The sequence below is a fragment of the Hemitrygon akajei genome, chromosome 7 (assembly GCF_048418815.1).
Source record: "Hemitrygon akajei chromosome 7, sHemAka1.3, whole genome shotgun sequence".
Taxonomy (NCBI): Eukaryota; Metazoa; Chordata; class Chondrichthyes; order Myliobatiformes; family Dasyatidae; genus Hemitrygon; species Hemitrygon akajei.
Genome location: NC_133130.1, coordinates 161229557 through 161249127, shown reverse-complemented (window position 1 = coordinate 161249127; position 19571 = coordinate 161229557). Strand labels below are relative to the sequence as shown.

The following is a 19571-nucleotide window of genomic DNA, read 5'->3' as shown; positions in this document are numbered from 1 at the left end:
GATTTGGTATATCAATGAACACACAATACACTCAAAAACTTATATAGATGTACTGTGGAGAGCATTCTGACAGGCTTTATCACTGTCTGGTATGGAGGGGCTACTGTACAGGACTGAAAGAAACTGCAGAAGGTTGTAAACCTAGTCAGCTCCATCTTGGGTACTAGCCTACAAAGTACCTAGGACATCTTTGAGGAGCAGTGTCTTGGAAAGGCAGTGTCCATTATTAAGAACCTCCAGCATGCCCTTTTCTCACTGTTACCATCAGGTAGGAGGTACAGAAGCCTGAAGGCACACACTCAGCGATTCAGGAACAGCTTCTATCATCTGATTCTTAAATGGACATTGAACCCGTGAACGCTACCTCACTTATTTAATTTTTTTTCTGCTTTTTGCACGATTTTTATCTATTCAATATACGTATACTGTGAGTTTATTTATTTTTATTTTTATTCTTCTATATTATGTATTGCATTGAACTGCTGCTGCTAAGTTAACAAATTTCATGACATATGCCGGTGATAATAAACCTGATTCTGATTATTAGGTTTTTCAGTCTTAGATTTTTTATATTCTGTGATTTTCACCTGATCTTTCTTGTTTTCTTTGTGTGGGGGGAGGAGGATTTGGGGGTTGATGATCATGCTACTGTTCCTGCTTGGTTTCATGGCTATCTGGAGAAGAAAAATTTTAGAGTTTTATACTTAGATAACAAATGATCCTTTGAATCTAAATGTTAACTCCATTTCTACATAAATGTTTGAATTAGTAAGTATTTCATTAGTATTTTATTTAATCTTTAAATATATGTTAAGTTTTCTGATGAACATTAATGCCCTTCACCTTTACCTTCCTCAACTGATCCACTTTCTTGATAGTGTGGAATTGTATGTCCAGCCTCTCAAGTTAAACAGTATTGTCAAAGCCTTCACCTTGAGCCCCATCTCACTTATCTAATCACTGACTTCATCCCTCTCTCTTACAATTATGTAACGTTTTCTCCCTTGACACACTCTTAAAGAAGATGTCTAACAATGCTTCACGCCATCCCATTCTTTTGAAAAACTCATTAAGTGCAAAATTCAAAATTCAAAGTAAACTTTATTATCAGAGTACATACAGGCCACCACATACAACCCTGAGGTTCTTTTTCCAGCAGGCAGACTCAGCAAATCTATAGAATGGTAACTGTAAATTGGATCAATGAAAGTGCAAGAGCATAGAAGACAACATACTGTGCAAATGCAACTATAAATAAAAGAGCAATAAATAACGAGAGCATGAAATAAGATGAAGATGCTTAAAGTGAGACCATTCGCTGTGGGGACATCTCAATACATGAGTACAATTATCCCCCTTTTGTTCAAGATCCTGATGGTTGAGGTGTAGTAACTGTTCTTGAATCTGGTGGTAGTAGTCCTGAGGCACTTGTATTTTCTGCCTGATGGCAACAGTGAGAAAAAAGCATGGCCTGGTTGGGGAAGATCTTTGATGATAGATGCCGCTTTCCTACAACTGTGTTTCATATATATGCGCTCAATGGTTGAGTGGGCTTTACCCATTGTGAACTTGGATAAATCTACTACCTTTCTCCATTCAAAGGCATTGTTGTTCCTATACCAGGCCGTAATGCAGCCCGTCAATAAACTTTCCGCTTCACAGTTACAGAAGTTTGTCAAGGTTCTTGACATTGTGCCGAATCTCTGCAGCCTTTTAAGGAAGTACTTGAGCTATTGATGCTATTGTTAATCTTAGACTTAATTAATTTAATTTAATCTTCACCAGACTCTCATGTTCCTTTCTCTGAAAATTTAAATTCATCTAAATCTCAAATCCTGTTCACTAATTACACCTTGTTGTTCCCAGTTAAATCCAAGGTGTAATTTTAAGATTCTCATCCTTGTTTCCAAATCCTTTCAAAACCTCAAGACTATAGATCCTTGTAATCTCCTCCAGTTCTCCAACCTTCTGTTATGTCTGGAATATTTCATTTCTGGTCTATTCAACAACTGGTGACAATCCTTTAGCTACCAAAGCCTAAGCTAATGGAATTCCCTCCCTTAATCTCCCTGACTTTCATCTTTAAAGGTGCTCCTCAAAATATATCTGATCAAACTTTTGATCACCCGTGCAAATGTTAGAACTTCCTGATAATACTCCTCCGAAGTACTTCAGGACTTTTTATTACATTAAAGTCATAATATAATTACAATGAGAATCAGGCTTATTATTACCAGCATGTGTTGTGAACTGCAGCAGCAGTTCAATGCAATACATAACACAGAAGAAACAAAAAGTAATAAATAAAATACAGAATATGTATAATGAATATATTAAAATCATGCAAAAACAGAAATAATACATATTTTAAAAGTGAGGTAGAGTTCATGGGTTCAATGTCCACTTAGGAATCAGGTAGCAGAAGGGAAGAAGCCGTTCCTGAATCACTGAGTGTGTGTCTTTAGGTTTCTCTACTTCCTACCTGATGGTAACAGTGAGAAAAGGGCATACCCTGGGTGCTGGGGGTCCTTAATAATGGATGCTGCTGTTCTGAGACACTGCTCCTTGAAATTGTCCTGGGTACTTTGTAGGCTAGTGCTGAAGATGGAGCTGACTAGATTTACAACCCTCTGCAGCTTCCTTCGGTCCTGTGCAGTAGCTCCTCCATACCAGACAGTGCTGCAGCCTGTCACAATGCTCTCCACGGTACATCTGTAGAAGTTTTTGAGTGTTTTTGTTGACATACCAAATCTCTTCAATCTCCTAATGAAGTATAGTCACTGTCTTGCCTTCTTTATAGCTGCATTGATATGTTGAGACCAGGTTAGATCCTTAGAGATCTTGACACCCAAGAACTTGAAACTGCTCAATCTCTCCACTTCTGATCCCTCTATGAGGATTGGTATGTGTTCCTTCATCTTACCCTTCCTGAAATCCACAATCAGCTCTTTCCTCTTACTGACGTTGAGTGCAAGGTTGTTGCTACAACACCGCTCCACTAGTTGGAACATCTCAGTCCTGTACACCTTCTTATCTCCATCTGAGAATCTACTGACAAAGGTTGTATCATCAGCAAATTTATAGACAGTATTGCTAGTCTAGTCTAGTCCAAGGAAATAGGACTAGGACTAGGACTAGGACTAGATATTGAAATGTCTCCCTGGCCAGCTTCTGACTCCCTGATTTGCTTTAACAAAATTAAATGTATATGGGATCTTTCAGAAAGTCCCAAAGACTTTGCAGTTAACAAAAAGGGAAGTATAGTCAGAACTGTAGGAAATTTGACTGCCAATTTTGTCACACCAACTCTCACAATTAGCAATGTGATGGTAACCAGTTAATATATTTTAAATAAGTCTTGTTGTGATGAATACACTTAGATTTAACTCCCTAGCACCTGAAAATGGTGCAATAGGATCATTTACATTTATGGAGCCATTCACAACAACCAATGAACCTACTAACTGGTACGGCTTTGGACCATGTGAGGAAACTGGAACACCTAGAGGAAACTCATGGGGAAAATGTACTAACTTCTTACAGATGACGCCGGAATTGAACTCCAAACTCTGGAACACTTGAGCTGTAATAGCAGCAAGCTAACCACTACATTTGAATGTCACTCTAGGTACTTGCAATGATCACTGGGTAGGATTTGAACCTGAAATTTCATAACTCAGTGGTAAAGTGACAGATTATTCAAAGTTCTGCTGCTTGCTTTCCAACCTAACCTCTACATATCCGGTGATTCTTGGTGACTCCATGTTAAGCAAAAACTCATTGTTAAAATTCTTAAAGCAATTTAAGCAAAAAGACTGCAGATGCTAGAAGTTAGAAACAAATGCAGAGAATGCCAGGAGCACTCAGTATGTTTGTAATGTTCTGCTATGTTAATGTTAGGGTTGTTATGCTACTGAAGGCATCTTCTCCACATCTGGCAAATATATATGAGTCCTGACTTGATTCTATTAATATCCCTGTCATCTAACTCACGCTCAGGCCTCTTGGCTCAATTCTCATGTTACAACATGGAACTGGTTTTTAAGAATATTTGATTATCAACTTGTAACTCAAGTTGGAAAGTATTAAGGTTGTGAAAAGTACAACAAAAATGCACCCAAATCTTTCCTGGGCTGGAGGGACCTTGTGCTTCATTTTCCCATCAATCTCCAAGAATCCTAACAACCACTGATCACTCTGACCTGAACCAGTTATTATATTTCATCATTCCTACATGATGCCTCACCTGCTAAGTATTTCCATACATGTTATTTTTAACAAAACTGTGTGGCAGCCATTACCTGCCTGCCTCACCTTCTCTCCTCATGGTCAGGACTGAATCACCTCATGTGGAGACACTTCAACACTGGACTTCTCGTATGTAAATGCCAAATATGTATACAGTTCCACAGCTCTCCCCCTGCTTGGAAGATCAGATCACAACCTGGTTCACCGCATGCGAAGTACAGCAACAGCTAGTTACCACCAAGACAGTAAAGAAATGGTCTCCAGAGGCCATTGAGACCTTGAGGGCTGCTTTGAAATTACTGACTAGAATATACTCTGTGAACCATACGGGGAGGACATTAACAGACCTACTTGATTGCATTGCTGGCTACATCAACGTCTGTGTGGACTCTGTAATACCACCAAGGACTGTTCGCTTCTTCCCTAGCAACAAGCCATGGACCACCAGTGATCTGAAAGCTCTTCTCAACCACAAAAAGAGAGCCTTTAGATCAGGAGACAGGGAGGAATTGAAATGTATTCAGAGGGAGCTAAAGGTGAAGATCAAAGTGGCTAAAGAGGAATACAGGAGAGAGCTGGAGAACCAGCTTGGGCAGAGTAGCTCACAGGAGGTGTGGAGAGGCATGAAGAACATCATTGGCTTCAATCAGCCTAGCTGTAGAGTGTCAGAATGCAGCCGTGAATGGGCTAATGAGCTAAACTAATTCTTCAATAGGTTTGACAATTGCCCTCCTGTTCACTCACCCTCAACACACCGGTCCAAGTGCTAAGGCACCCAATGCTCCCTCAGCACCATTGCCTCCCATCCTCCCTCCTCCCCCCTCCTGCCCTTCGCTCTTCCATTGTTTGGTCAATTTAAACGCTGGTCCAGATAGACTGAAAGGACAGGGTGTCAGGATCTGGGGCTCTCCACAATGGTAACTCCTCTCTCCAATGCACTGAGGCAATGAAGACTGCCCCGGCTGCTGTGCTTTGTGGCCACTAATATGATAAACTGATAAGCAGGGCTTTGGGCCTACTCCAGGGTCCCGATCTGAGGACTCAATGTTGTTTGCATGATCTGTGGTTTTTTTTCTTTCTCGTGCACATCGGGTGTTGGTCTTACATTTTCTATAACTGGGTTCTTTTGGGTTTCTTGTTTTGGAGGCAAACAAATCTCAAGGTCGTATAGTTGATATATTCTTTGATAACAAAATGTACTTTGAATCTTTGAGTATATGAAATGAATTGCCTGAGGTAGTGGTAGAAGCAGGTTCAATTGCAATGTTTAAATAGCATTTGGACAGGTGTATGGATTGTAAAGGTTTGGAGGGTTTGGCTCACACACAGCCAAATGGGACGATTTCAGACAGGAAATTTTGGTTGCTGTGGGTAAGTTGGGCTGAAGGGCTTGTTTCCATGCTCTGTAACATCGTGACGCTATATAGTTTTAAACAGTAATAGAATCAAGTGATATGGAGTTCGTGACACTGAGGTACAAAATCAGTCATGATCTCACTGACTGGCAGAGCAAGAACAAAGGCAAAATGGCTTATCCTTGATTGCTTCTATTTCTCATGTAATACATTCCATGAAAAATTCCACTGAATTCACTACCAACTGTACAACTTGTCACTGTACAGTACAGGTCTTTGGCCATTGTAATGCCAATCTAAACTTCTACCATATGTCTGCTTTTTTTTTGTTGGGGGGGGAGCCTGTCTTGCAAATCTCCTGTAAACTCTACCCCTCTCACAAACCTACCCCACTGGTATTTAACATTCCACTTTGCACAAAAAAAGTAGACTATATTTACCCTATCTAAGCTTCTTGTAATTTTATATCCTTGCCTAGTAATTTCTAAGGTAGGGACATGTTCGGCACAACTTTGTGGGCCGAAGGGCCTGTATTGCGCTGTAGGTTTTTCTATTTGGTTCCCCCCCCCCCCTTCCAAAACTCCAAATAAAACAATTTAAGTTTGTCCAACTTCTGAAAGCATATTTATGTCCGTCTGGAATCTTCTTCACGATCTACCACTCTCCCAATTTCTGTGTCATCTGCAAACATTCTAATCAGACTACCAATCAGCCGTATTGCATTTTTTTTATATGACAGTAAACCTTAGAAGTAGCCAGACTTTGCTCGCCCACGCCAGCCCCGGGTAGCGCACCATGTTGGTTCCGGGCAGGCACAGGCGGCGTAACGACCTCCCGGCCGCTAGGAGCGCTGTGGCCAAAGTTTTGGTCGCGAGGGTCTTTCTTCTGACGCAAAACCAAACGTTTGTAGGTAGCGAGGGTCGACTTTCTCCGCAGAACTAAAAAAAAACATTGTGATTAATACTAAAGGAACCGGTCCACATTATGTTCCCTCAGCAACAGCAGCATTTCCAGCAGCAGCTGCTTCAGCTCCAGCAGCTTATTCATCAGCAGCGGCAGCAGCACCATCGCCATCACCATCCACACCCACCACCACCACAGCCAGGCCCTAACCGGTAAGTCCTTTCAGTCAAGACAGGTTGGGGAGCTGAAAGCGATATCCATTTGGAAGGGAATTGCCAAAAGTTTACCAAAATTAAAAGTGTGGGTAAACGCAAAATCTGACGGTCTAACTTTAGTCTTTGATACAGTAGTTGCATCTGCCTTTTTGCAACTAAAACACTAGTTCTAAAATAAGCAGCCGTTAGTCTGGTTCGATTTAGAATTACATTTTTGAACACAAACGCGACTGGAATTGTGACTGGAAAGGGAATCTGCACCTAACCCCATTCAGAGAAGTAAACCAGACTGTTCTCTGCTGAGGGGCAGACAAGTTTGCAGACCAAGTTAATTCACAAGACTTTTTCACAAGAGTTCTCCAAATTAGTGTCGCTAAGCAGAATATTTAGTCATTGGTCCTTATGTTGTAAGGGACAATTCCTGTGTGCAGATTATCTGTCACGTTTCCTTGATAATGTCAGAAGAAATCCTTTGTGATTTCTTGTGAACGCTGCCCTAGAAATACTAAAGCAAAACACACAAAACGCTGGAGAAACTCAGCAGATCAGGCAGCATCTACGGAAAAGAGTAAACAGTCGATGAAAAGATGTAAACAGTCGGGCCGTTGGGACTTAAAGTCCTGAACTTTTGATACACTAAATGTGTTTGCTGCCCAAAAAAAACTTAAGTTTGATTACTATGGATTACCACCAGCATTATGAATGCCAAAATAAATATATTATTTCAAACAAGATCTGAATGAAACAGATGGGAAACCTGATATACCTACTCTAATATTGCCACATAAACCAGGAGCTGTTCCTTTGCAGCGGAGCAATTTGTAGAAAGAAAAGGTATTCCTTTTCCTGTGTCGCCTGAACACTGACTAGGCTTATGAAAAGAGGCGAGTGATGCCCTTTCCACTGACGACATTTGCCCTGTGAATAACTACTTCCACTAGATCCAGGAGCAGACTCAACAAAATGCTTCACAACTTGGCCTTTATCTCATCACCATAGAATCATAAGAGTACTGCGGCCCAGTAGCCCATCTAGCCATGCTGACCTAACCTCTGTGCTTTGCAAATATCTTCAGTCTCTTTTTAGATGAAATTACACATCCTTCACCTTACAAAACAGTTTACAATTGTATGCCTTCATTCACTGAGACTTAAAATTGCAACTTTCTAACTTGGTCAGAATATACTAGCAACATGTCCAAACTGAATCTAAATTGCATTTGTGTTTGAAACTGTTTAAAAACTCAATGTAAAGAGTACGGTAATTAAAACTATGTACTCCATCAAATCCATTCATGTGAAAGATTACAGAATTAATATGTGGTGCCTTGAGTACGAGCGTTCTAAAGCAAAACATAAGGTGATCAGATAAAACTTAACACTATGTTGAATGAAAACTAAAATTAGATTAGTGACTAAAATATACTAAATTAGTCTGTGGCATGGAGAGTTTGAATGAAGGCAAAAGATGTAGATATGTAAAAGGTTACCATTTAGAGGAATACTGAATGATTAGCAAGTTTATAAATAGTTTATTAAGAGCTTGAAATGATTTGCATGCAAGGATGAGAGTGGCAAAATCATGCATGATGTTCAAGGCAGTAGGAATGGGTGATGCATGAACAGAAGTATTTGCTGCAGAATTGGCTCTATAAAGTAAGTTGGTGAAATTTGGGAAAAATACATTTCAGTGAATATGTTAACAGTTCCTCTAATTATGCATGTAGAGCCTGTGTTTCTGTTGATGTGCAACACAGGATAGTTAGGGAAGCAATAAAGGTGCTGTACTGAGTACTTTTAATTGATGCTTAATACTGCTACAGTTTCTGGGAGCAGCTGGTATATCAAACCTTACTGTAAATAAGGTGCATACATTCCAGACACAACAGTCTGTTAGGGTTAGTGGTTTCCTCTCATATGGTACGTAGACAAATTAAGCAGCATATCACTGTTGGAGTCACAAGATGAATTTGCTGTCAGTTTTGCTCCGCAGTATTTAGCATGAGAGCACTGGCATTGGTTCAGTTAGCCTGCCAGTGGACTTGGATGATTTTATAGAGGCAGCTTTTGTGATAGCTCTTTAGTACTGTGAGGTGTTTGCTTTAGGTAGTCCACATCTCGGAAGCACATAGCATGGCAGGGATCACTTGCCTGGTAGCCCATTAGTTTTGTTCTTGCCCTAAGGTTTTGATCTTTAAACATCCTCTTCAGTTGACCAAAATCTGTGCTGGCACGTTAAAAGCAGTGGAGAATTTCATCATTAATGCCTGCTTTCTCTGAGGAGTGGTCCATTTTTCCAGTGTCTTGCTTTGAACTTTTAATACCTGAGAATGAAATTTGACAGTAAGGTATTTTTAGAAGATTAGTTTTTTTGCACATGTACATTGAAACATACAGTGAAATGTATCATGTACGTCAACTCAAATCAACAAAGATTGTGCTTGGCAACCTACAAGTTTCTTCTGGCGCCAGCATAGCATGCCCATAACTCACTAACCCTAACCTTTGGAATATGGGATGAAACCAGAACATCTTGATGAAGCCCACATGGTCGCAGGGAAAACACTCAAACTCCTTACATGGGGGAGAATGTGTAAACTCCTTGCATTTAGCATCAGAATTTGAACTATGATTGGTGATCGCGGGTGCTGTAATAGCATTATGCTAAATGTTCTGCTGAGGTACTGCCAAATTCGAGGAGGATGTTGTCCGGGGATGTTAAGCACAAGACACATCTTCATGAAAGGAAACAAGCATTGTTTGCATACTATAACACACATGACACCTTTCAGCCCACAAAGTCGACTGTTTACTCATTTCCTTGTATGCTGCCTGGCCTGCTGAGTTCCTCCAGCATTTTGTGTGCGTTCCTTGGTTCTAGAATATAGCTGGCATTAGTTGAAAAGCTTTCTTTGAATTAGTTCTGGAGATTAGTTCCTCTTTTTTTCATGGAGGAGTTTTGCAGCACTCTCGTAACAAAGATTGAAAGGGGTACTGGGGCAGTCAAAGGCAATAATGAGATCTGAAAAGGACACACAGAGTGGTTAATTCTGCTGTTTGCATTTCTCTTGGAATTGTTGTGAATTTTAGAATTGTTGTCCACTAAGCCTTCAGAAAGGGGTGCAGCACTTAACCTATTAGGAGGAGACAGTTGAGGAGGACCCCAAAAGTTTTCTTTTTAACAGATAATAAGGCAACACCCAAGTAGTTTACATCAGTCCTGACGTAGGGTCTCGGCCTGAAACGTCGACAGTGCTTCTCCTTATAGATGCTGCCTGGCCTGCTGTGTTCCACTAGCATTTTGTGTGTGTTGCTTGAATTTCCAGCATCTGCAGATTTCCTTGTGTTTGAGTTTACGTAGTTGGATTTTTTTTTTGAACACATGACATGATATATGACAGCATTTCTTGGGGGCCTATATCCTACTTATTGTATATGCTATTATCTCCAGAAGTAGACAGACAAGATTATGAATCTATGATCAAAATTCTTCACGGCCTACTTTTAGATCTTCTGTACCAATACTATCTGCTGCTGAGTTGTTTTTAATTTCGGATATGACTTTTTAACTTCCTGTTGATCAGTCGGGGCAAGTTTGGATCAAAAAGGCTGTTGTAGAGTATTGTCAAGGACTCTTGGTTGTGAGTGAGTGTCCTTGATGAGGTTTAGTCCATTCTTAGCTGTCAATGAGTGGAGCCTTGTTTGGACTATAGACCTTTGAAGTTCTTATTACCTTCAGCCCACTCCATTGGGCTAAATTCCCAAAATAGACATTTTTCTCAGGAAGAGAATCCCAGGTGGAAAGAGGGAAAAAATAAATTATGTTCTTGGAAGGTATGTGGACAAAATACAGCATCCTGCTGATGCATGGTAATTTCTCGTCCATGATAGCTCAAAGGAGAATTTGAGGTATGATTGAGAATCTTGAATATTTGCTTTTTAATGTCCATGTATCTGCAATGCACAGAAGCTTCATATAAAAAAAAACTAGGAGCACCTGTACTGCCAGGACAGGTTATAATTTGGCAAACTTTGCTGGGCCAAATGGCCTGTTCTTATCAAAAACTTTCTAAGGGTCTAAAACATATCATATCACAGACAACCTGCAGATTTTTGGCATCCTGAGCCCTCTCTGTCGAAGAGGGTGAGGTTCCTACTTCGGTCTTTTCAATCACCTAAAATGCCCACAAATCAGAGTTGGTGCAAGTCATTCTCAATCCAGAGAATCTGTTCGAGGTGAAGAAAGACTATGTTTTGGAGATCTTATCTTTTAATTTGTGTCAAACCTTGTATTCTTTTGCCTACTTAAAGAAGGTTGAGACTGTTTATATATTAAAAAACAATCAGGTTTGCTTTTATTTTCCTAGTGTATTAGTAAGCAGCAATTCCTTGCTGGGGAAATTTGTGGATTCTCAATACGACCTCAAGTTTTACCTTGAGTAGTCATGGGCAAGGAGTTAACCATGCATGCAAGTGAGATTCTTGTCTGACATAGTTGGTTTACTTTTTTGTGTATAGATTAATTTACCACAAAGTTAGGACTTTTTCTTGTACTACCAACAGATGATTTCTGTTATAAGTGATTACAATTCTATCCATGTGAGTTTTTTGACTAAATTTTCTTTTAACAATAAGGGAAAATTTGAATTGCTTAAGATTCTCCCAGTGTATCAGCAATTTTTGTGGTTTAAAAAATACATGCAGCCCCTAAATGACATTTCCTTCAGCATTCATTGTTCTGTAATTGTGCCAAGCTGGTTCTTTTAGATCACACAAAAAAATCCACAAGTTTCTATACATTTGTGGGATGTAGGAAAGTAAGTTCTGCTGTCACAACTTGACTTTTCTAAAAAGTACTCTTTGTTTTAAAAAAAAACACCTGAAAATGAGAACATTCAGCCTTCAGGCAATGGAGTGTACATGGAGTATAGGAATAATAAGCAAAGGTGGAATTTAGTTTTTGTACTTAAAAAGCATCAGTAATATCACTGATTTGGCAATCTCTTTCACTGGTTGAGGGATTAATGTTCCCCAATATTCTTGGAACACTTCACTTTCCTTAGAAATATTGACATTAGGATCTTTTGGCTTTAATTTATTGTTTCATCCAAAGATGCAACTCTAACAGTAAAATTATCTCTTAGTATTCCAGTCGAATAGTAGCAACCTAATGATATGCATTGGGATCTTAAGCCAGTCATCTAAATTATAGTTCAAGAACCTCCCACTGAGCCACAGCTGATGTTTATAACACCATTCTGCTGTCAAAATAATAGACAAGTGCTACAGTTGGAGTCGTGGTGCACTCCAAGATTCCGTAGCCCACCAAGTCCATGACACCTATCTTGTATCCATCCAAACTAATCCCCTGTAGTATCTTGAATGTAGCATTTCTTATGAATAAAAACAATTCAGATTGTGGCTTCATTAAGTCTGTTGGGGAATGAAATGGCACACCTCCAACCCATGGAATATAATGTTACCTATTGTAAATTAAAACCAAGTCCAAAGAGATGATTATTAACTTCATGAGGAGGAAAATGGAAGTCCATGAGCCAGTCCACATTGCGGGATCACAGGTGGAGAGGATTAGCAACTTTAAATTCCTCTGTGTTACCATTTCAGAGGATTTGTCCTGGGTCCAACAATCAAGTGCCGCTACAAAGAAAGCATGACATGCCTGTATGTTTTTAGAAGTTTATGAAGATTTAGCAAGTCTTCTAAAACCTTGACAAACTTCTATAGTTGTGTGATGGAGAGTATATTAACTGGTTGTAACACGGCCTGGTATGGAAACACCGATGCTCTTGTACGGAAAAGTCTACAAAGAGCAGTGGATATGGCCCGGCCCAATCCATCCCAGCATTCCCCACCATTGAGCACATCTATGCAGAGAGCTGTCGCAGGAAAGCAACATCCATCATCAAGGAACCCCCATCATCCAGATCATGTTCTCTTCTGTCTGTTGCCATCAGAAAGAAGGTAACCTCAGGACTCGCGCCACCGGGTTCAAGAGCAGTTACTACCCCTCAACCATCAGGCTCGTAAATGAGAGGCAATTACTTCACTTGCCCCATCACTGAATTGGACACATTTTCAAGGACTCTTCATCTCATGTTCTCGATATTTATTGCTTATTTATTCATGCTTGTATGTATTTACTTTTCTCTTTTTGTATTTGCACAGTTTGTTGTTTTTTTTGCTACATTGATTATTGTCTGTCCTGTTGGGTGTGGCCTTTCATTGACTTGTGTTTCTTGTATCTACCGTGATTGCCCGCAAGAAAAAGAATCTTCAGGTTGTATACGGTGACATGTATGTACTTTTATAAATTTACTTTGAACTTTGGAAAATCTCACGAAGGTATATTTCAGAGGTTTTATGTATCTGTTTTGGGAAGCAGTATTTTAAAGCTTTCATAATGGCGAACACTAAGGCTGTGCCTATTTCTATTATTGTTGAAAGAATGCATTTGGGAAATTAATAGTGTGTCTTATTGCAGTATTTTGGATACTTGGTAATAGTTCCATTTTAATCTCAGGAAGTGCAACTATGGACAACTTCATGTGCATGATGTACATCAGAGCCTGCTGTCAGATTAAACCAGAAACCTCAAGGATGACACCTTTTAATGCCTGTATTAGAACAGAGAAAATCCACATTTTAAAAAAAAAGTGAAAAATTCCCTTTGGAGAATTGAAGTTCCAGATCAGGTGTTAATTAGTATGTAGACAGATGGTTGGGTAATACAACCCTTCAGTGATTTGCCATTGAACTCATTAAAAATTAAAATTGCTGGTGTCACGTATTGTGTATCAGGAAATTATAATCTGTTAGAGTTTTATTTTAATCCATGAATAATTATGCTTGTTGGGAAAATATTTGTTTTAAAAATATAGATAATTTTCTTTGTAGGGTTATGCAGCCACAGCCACAAAAGTATCATCACCACCATCTTCAACACCAGCAGCATCATCAACAGCAGCAGCAGCAGCAGCAGCAGCAGGAGCAACTGCCTCAGTTAAACCTACATCCATCCAGTCAAGCTTCACTCCTTAATCCCAATCCTATGCTACAGCGAGCCCTGATAATGCAGCAGATGCAAGGTAGGGTCATACTTTGAAAGTTGTTAACACGTACATTGTGCTGTGACTGCAATAGATTTATACTGCAATATTTTTATACTGTAGCAATTTATGAAATGTTCATCTCTTAGTAAAACTTTGAACTTATTTTTTGAGACTTTACTGTTAGTGACCTTTTCATTATGAAAATAAAATAATTTTTTAAAATAGCAAAATGAGTGCAGATGTATTTTAGTGAGTTTTTACATCTTATCAAAGTTTATTTTGAGTCCACAGTACTGTTACGAACCCCGTAACTGGGTCACTTACCAGCAAAGATAGAGAGGTCCGTTGAAGTCTGATGGTACTATTTTTCACAGTATTTATTGGTAAAAATACACAAAAATAATATCAATGCAAACATACAGATAATATACGTTGTCAATACTAACTCTAAAAGTGCGGGTATAATAATAATCAATAAGAAATAAGCTCTATCGTTGTCTAGGGGATAATGTATTGTCCGATGGAAATATAAAAAGTCATTTAGTTCATGCAGGCTGCAGCCTTTGGTTGGAGTCAAGAGAGGGATTTTTGAAACTTGCCAGCTTTTCCTTTTTATGATGTCGATCCTTCCAGAGTTCCGTTGGTGTTGATTTCTCCTTTAGCTAAAGCCATTCTTCTGTAGTACAGCCGCCAATCCCAGGCAAGAGAAAGGACGCACGCGGACCCCACCGGCTGTCGCTCTTAAACGCTGTCACGGGATTTCTAGCGTTTCTCCTGGTGCGTCTGAAGGGGTTGTTCCCCAGACCCTCTTTTATCCTTACTCACGGGGTCTCAGATGTCAATCAGGTTGGGATGATGCAATCCCTCAACCAGCCCACTCTGGTCATTCCCTGAGGGCTTCAATGAATAGTACAGTACTCAATACACAATTCCGTCTCCAAGAGACAATGGCCGTTTCCCGTGGCTTTGTCTTGCGGAGGGGCCAAGACATTCCAAAACCTTGAGGATTCTCTCTCATTTCCTGGGTCCCAGACCCAAATTAATAGCGATCTTGCGATTCTCAAGAAGGAGGGGGCTACTTTGTACCCTTCGGCCCCTCAGCGTTGTGGCACGTTCGTAACAGTACAGTTCCTTTTGGGTTCAATTAAATACATTTTAAAAATACATTATGCTGCAATAAAATGAGCGCAGGTAGAGTTCAACAACTTTTCCTGCACAGTTGTTAAACAAAGGGTGTGTTTTTGGTAGCAATTAGAATTAGAGATTATTTGCCAAGTACACTGAAGGTTATTTCTTAGCAGCAGTTATAGTATTTTAAATTATATTTTTGTGGTTCACTTACTATCAGCTTTTATATGCAACATTACAAGTGTGGGGCTTGTGGTTGGTATTTCAATATTCTGTAACAAATTTTGTTTTTACCTCAAGCACCTTGACATTTATTTAAAAGTATATCTTTTATTAGATTAGTGTTTTAAAGTCTATGACTGAATTGCACCATGTTGTATCATTTTATGATATAAGCATGAAATTGGTGCTTGATTAAAGCAGAATAGGAGAAAATAGATCTCCCTCAATTTTTCACACTTTCTTTTGGGGTCCCATGAAGGTCAGTTCTGAGTTCTTTGTATATGCAGTGAACATTTAATTACCTGGATATGTATACTTTGAATCTTTCTTCTCAGCTTTTTTAAAAACTTGTATCATTTGTGTCTTTTGAGATGACTGTTAATGCCTGTTCGTCAGTTACATATTCTAACCACATTTTCATTCCTTAACTTGGAAATAACTCTGACAGTGACTCAAGTCCAATTTAAATGTTACGGCATTTTCTGTAGGATTATGTTATTGTTTTAACCTACTATCTCTGAATGAGCCTTTTAACCACTTGATTAGGTTCTGTGGGTCAAGTGATCTAATTAGATCCTGGAGAAAAAAAAAAGTTATTTTTGGATTGTTCTGAATTTGCAGCTGTTAATTCACATTAATTTAGCATGCTCTCCAGATTATCAAGGTCAGGGAAAATATACTTTATTTAGTTGTGACATTTTGGTATCATATTTAAAGTATGATGATTTACATGGTTTGGAAGTTTTTGTATGTTGCTAGCATATCATCTTTCCTAAATCTGATTCTCACAAGTTCAATTTTATAGGTGGTCTTCCTGGATACAACGTGTCTGCACCAGGTCTACAGCCTTTCTTTCCACCAGGATCTAGAGCATCAATTCTTGGCACCCCTCCCCTTGGCATTCAGCTGCCAGCACCTCGCATCAGATTTGGGAACCAACTCTTCCAACAGCATAATCGTGGATTCAAAGTAAGAAAGCATTATGGTGACATGAATTGTTTTATATAAGGAAAATTGACATGGGTGAATGTGTTTAAAAATTGTACAAATCTTTATAGTAGATGGAGGAATGTCAGATTTTCTGGTTTTTGATGGCAGAGATGAAACTTCAAAACCAAATGCCCAGAAGAACTTATTTGGACAATGTTTATCTGGAAAAAAATTTCTTCCAAAGTTAGGTTAATGCAGGCCACTAGAATTAATTTAGTTGAAAGTAATGAAAATTATTCTTGTCAATAAACAGATAGTGTGAGGTAAATTTAAATAAAAACAATGTAAGTTGTTGCTCCACTCCGGTGGCTTGACTGTTTTCCCTTAACAAGAATTGTAATGGATTTTTTGTAAGTTAAATGCTTGGATGAAAGATCCATTTAGGTCTTTTGGTTCTGTGAAGTACAATGCAGGATATTTTTGACGATGATTTTTAATCTAGCCTTATTTACCAGCTGACAGGGCAAAGACAATTTATTCAAAGGAATGCCCTCACCACTGATGCCTAGCAAATACTTCATTGCCCCTATGATTTTGCTGCATTGACATTTTGTGCATCTTGTAACATAAGCCTCCATGATTACAAAAGGTTAACTATTCCCTTCTAGAGGGCGTGTAAGTTTACGTTGAAACCTTGTGGACAGTTTTTAATGAACCAACAATTAAAAATACCCTAAAATAAAAAAAGTGCAAAAACAAAAAAAAACTTGGTAGGTCAGACAGCATCTATGGAAAGAGATGCAAGTTAGTCTTTCAGTTCGAAGACCCTTCAGGACTGAGAGAAGAGAGAAAACAAATCAGTCAAAATAGTACAGAAGGTTGGGAAGGATAAAGGATGGTCAAAGGGCATGCCTGTAATAGGGTGAAATGAAGGTGGTTTATTGTAAATTTTTTTCAAATTGCACAGTCAGTGACCTGTGATCGAAAAATAATCAAAATAACCAATTATAATTAAAGGAAAGGTAAGTCCACTTGAGTTTTTGCTGCTCATGAAACCTTCATTTTTCATTCCAGTAGAACATATTGCGTCTCTCTCCTCCATTTTAGGATTTTTTTTTGAAGGTAGTCTTCTAGTAGAATATTGACACTATCAGTACTGAAGTACCTGGTTGACACAGGGTAGAAGGTAGGAAGGCTAGAGATGGCTAAACTCAGAGAAAATGAATCAAGACTATACTTAACAGTTGTTTATACACAATACAGTGCAGAGTATTATGCGAATTTCAGACAGTAAAATGTTCATCATGGGGAAGTGAAAAGCAAAAAAACTGCAAATGCTGAAATATGGAATAATATCTGAACAAAGATCGTTGACATGAAATATTTATTTTCTCCACAGATGCTATCTGATCTGAAAATTTCTTATGTTCTGCATTTTTATTGCTATCACTTAGAAATGACTGTTAAAAGAAATAATTGGCCACTATATTTTATCTGTAGTATGTAAATGAGTGATTGTTGGGAATATGGGCAAAATGAAATAGGATTAGTGTAAATGTGCATTTAATGTTCAATGCAGACTCAGTAGGTCATAGGACCTGTTCATGTGCTATGGTTTTATAACTATGACTGTTAAGCTAATAGACATTGAAAGTATTGGATTAAAGGCAGTGGAGTGTTTAATAGATTAACACAATTTTAACAGTTGTGTGAATTCACTTTTTGTAATGTGACTTTTAAAAGAAATTGAGTAGTATTTTGCTTTGATTTTTGGAACCAGGTATGTATCATGGATAAGTGCAGCTAATGATGAATACCTGTGTGCGCCTTTGTTATATCTTCCAGTTTGATACCTAAACCCATACTTGATATCTTGTGCAGTTTCCTGCTGAATGCAAAATTTTCTGAATTCCAGGACATGAAGAGAATGCATGACATGAGAAGAGATCGCTATTCTCCACGGGAGCCATTCCGGCCCAAAGTGGATTTGAAATGGGATGCAAATAAAGCTAACATGGAGCCTGGATCAAAACAGTCAACAGGTCTTGATTGTGCCAAACAAAATTGTGTTAATACAAGGCTTAAGATCAATTGCAAAATAGAAGTGGGGAGAATCTTTAATTGTTGGCTTTCTAAAATTTCTTTCTTTTGATAATGGCATATCAAACCATTTGAGCTCTATCTACTATGCTTACTATAATTTTCAGATGTGGAATGGAATGGGTCAGAATTTTTACTATAGATAAATACAGCATTATACACTTGACTAAGACAATGTAAGGCACATACAGTGGATTCTGGTTAATTGGGATACATCGAGACCAGTACATTTGGCCCAATTAAGTAGCTGCCCTAATTAGCCGAAGTTTCATGGAATTAGTTAAAAAGGTATAAAAAGCTGAGTAACAAATTATGCATTTAAATTAAATACAGATATTAGAACACTGTCAATTCTGCTACAGTACTATAAAACTGTATTAGTTCCTAATAGCAATCAATGGAAGAATCCTTCCATTGTATGCTGCCATGATCTTTTGATTGTCTGTAAATCAGCGCAGGCACCTAGTGCAGATAATGGATTGCCTTCATACAGTGCTTTTGACTATTACATCCTCCAAATCTTCATTTTCATTGTAACATTCAAGATGATTGTCAATAACTTTAAATTCTTCATAGTACCTAACTTGTTACTCCTGGCCATTTCTGGCATCTCCAAGCCTGTGTGCTTGACACTGCAGTGAGCAAAACAGTTCCAAATTGTCTTGCTGCTTATTTCCCACCAAATATCAGTGATAAAAATCACTACTTTTTGAATATAAGCACATGCAACTGGCACTATTTAAAAACTGTTCACACTAAGCATGGTATAGTGTCTATCAGCCACACAAGTGTACACAACTGATGCCAGTTGGAAGCTGTTTGGCAACAGTCCCTTGTCGCAATTAAGTGGCATAGTATGCTAAATAAATGAAGTGAATCCCAGTTGTTTTCGCAATTAGATTTTGTTCTTTAAGAGTTGGCCCAAATAAGCGGCTGACCCCAATTAACCAATGGCCCAATTAATCAAAATCCACTGTATTGTCATGTAGGATATTGCTTGCTGGTGAATAGGGCAGAAATTGCATCATTGTGGAATAGATTAGATGAACCAGCCAGTCATCATCTATCCTTTTTGTCATATAATACAAATAGATGTTTGCATCTCAAATTTTGAGAGATGCAACGAATGTGAATGGAAAGCTATCTTTATTGTTGTCTATTTTTAAAAAATCTTTTGAAACTTGACTCCTTCCCTTCAATGATTCCCACTCCATTCCATTGCTATATAAACCTATCTTGGAATGTTATTTAAAAGAATCTGCAGTGCAAGTTGTCAGTTTTTTACCACTTGCTCTTGAGGGTCTTTGCACTATTTTGACTTCTTAGTTAATGCTATTGACAATGGCTGGGGTAATATGAAAGGAAGCAATCCATCATTTCCTTCTGTTAATTTTTCTTATT

General features: G+C 38.6%; 1 protein-coding gene across 3 annotated transcripts in view; it reads left to right on the top strand.

Annotated features, from left to right (window-relative positions):
* Window positions 1–6440: 6440 nt before the first annotated feature.
* Window positions 6441–19571, top strand: part of ciz1a (cdkn1a interacting zinc finger protein 1a) — a 59792-nt gene continuing 46661 nt past the window's right edge. The window contains exons 1-4 of one of the 3 annotated variants that reach the window (XM_073052397.1): window positions 6441–6718; window positions 13636–13826; window positions 15946–16109; window positions 17986–18112. In XM_073052397.1, the coding sequence (XP_072908498.1) occupies window positions 6588–6718; window positions 13636–13826; window positions 15946–16109; window positions 17986–18112 (613 nt within the window). In that variant the 5' untranslated portion in view covers window positions 6441–6587. The remainder of the gene's footprint in view (window positions 6719–13635; window positions 13827–15945; window positions 16110–17985; window positions 18113–19571) is intronic. The other 2 variants (XM_073052395.1, XM_073052396.1) reach the window with 2 other exon arrangements.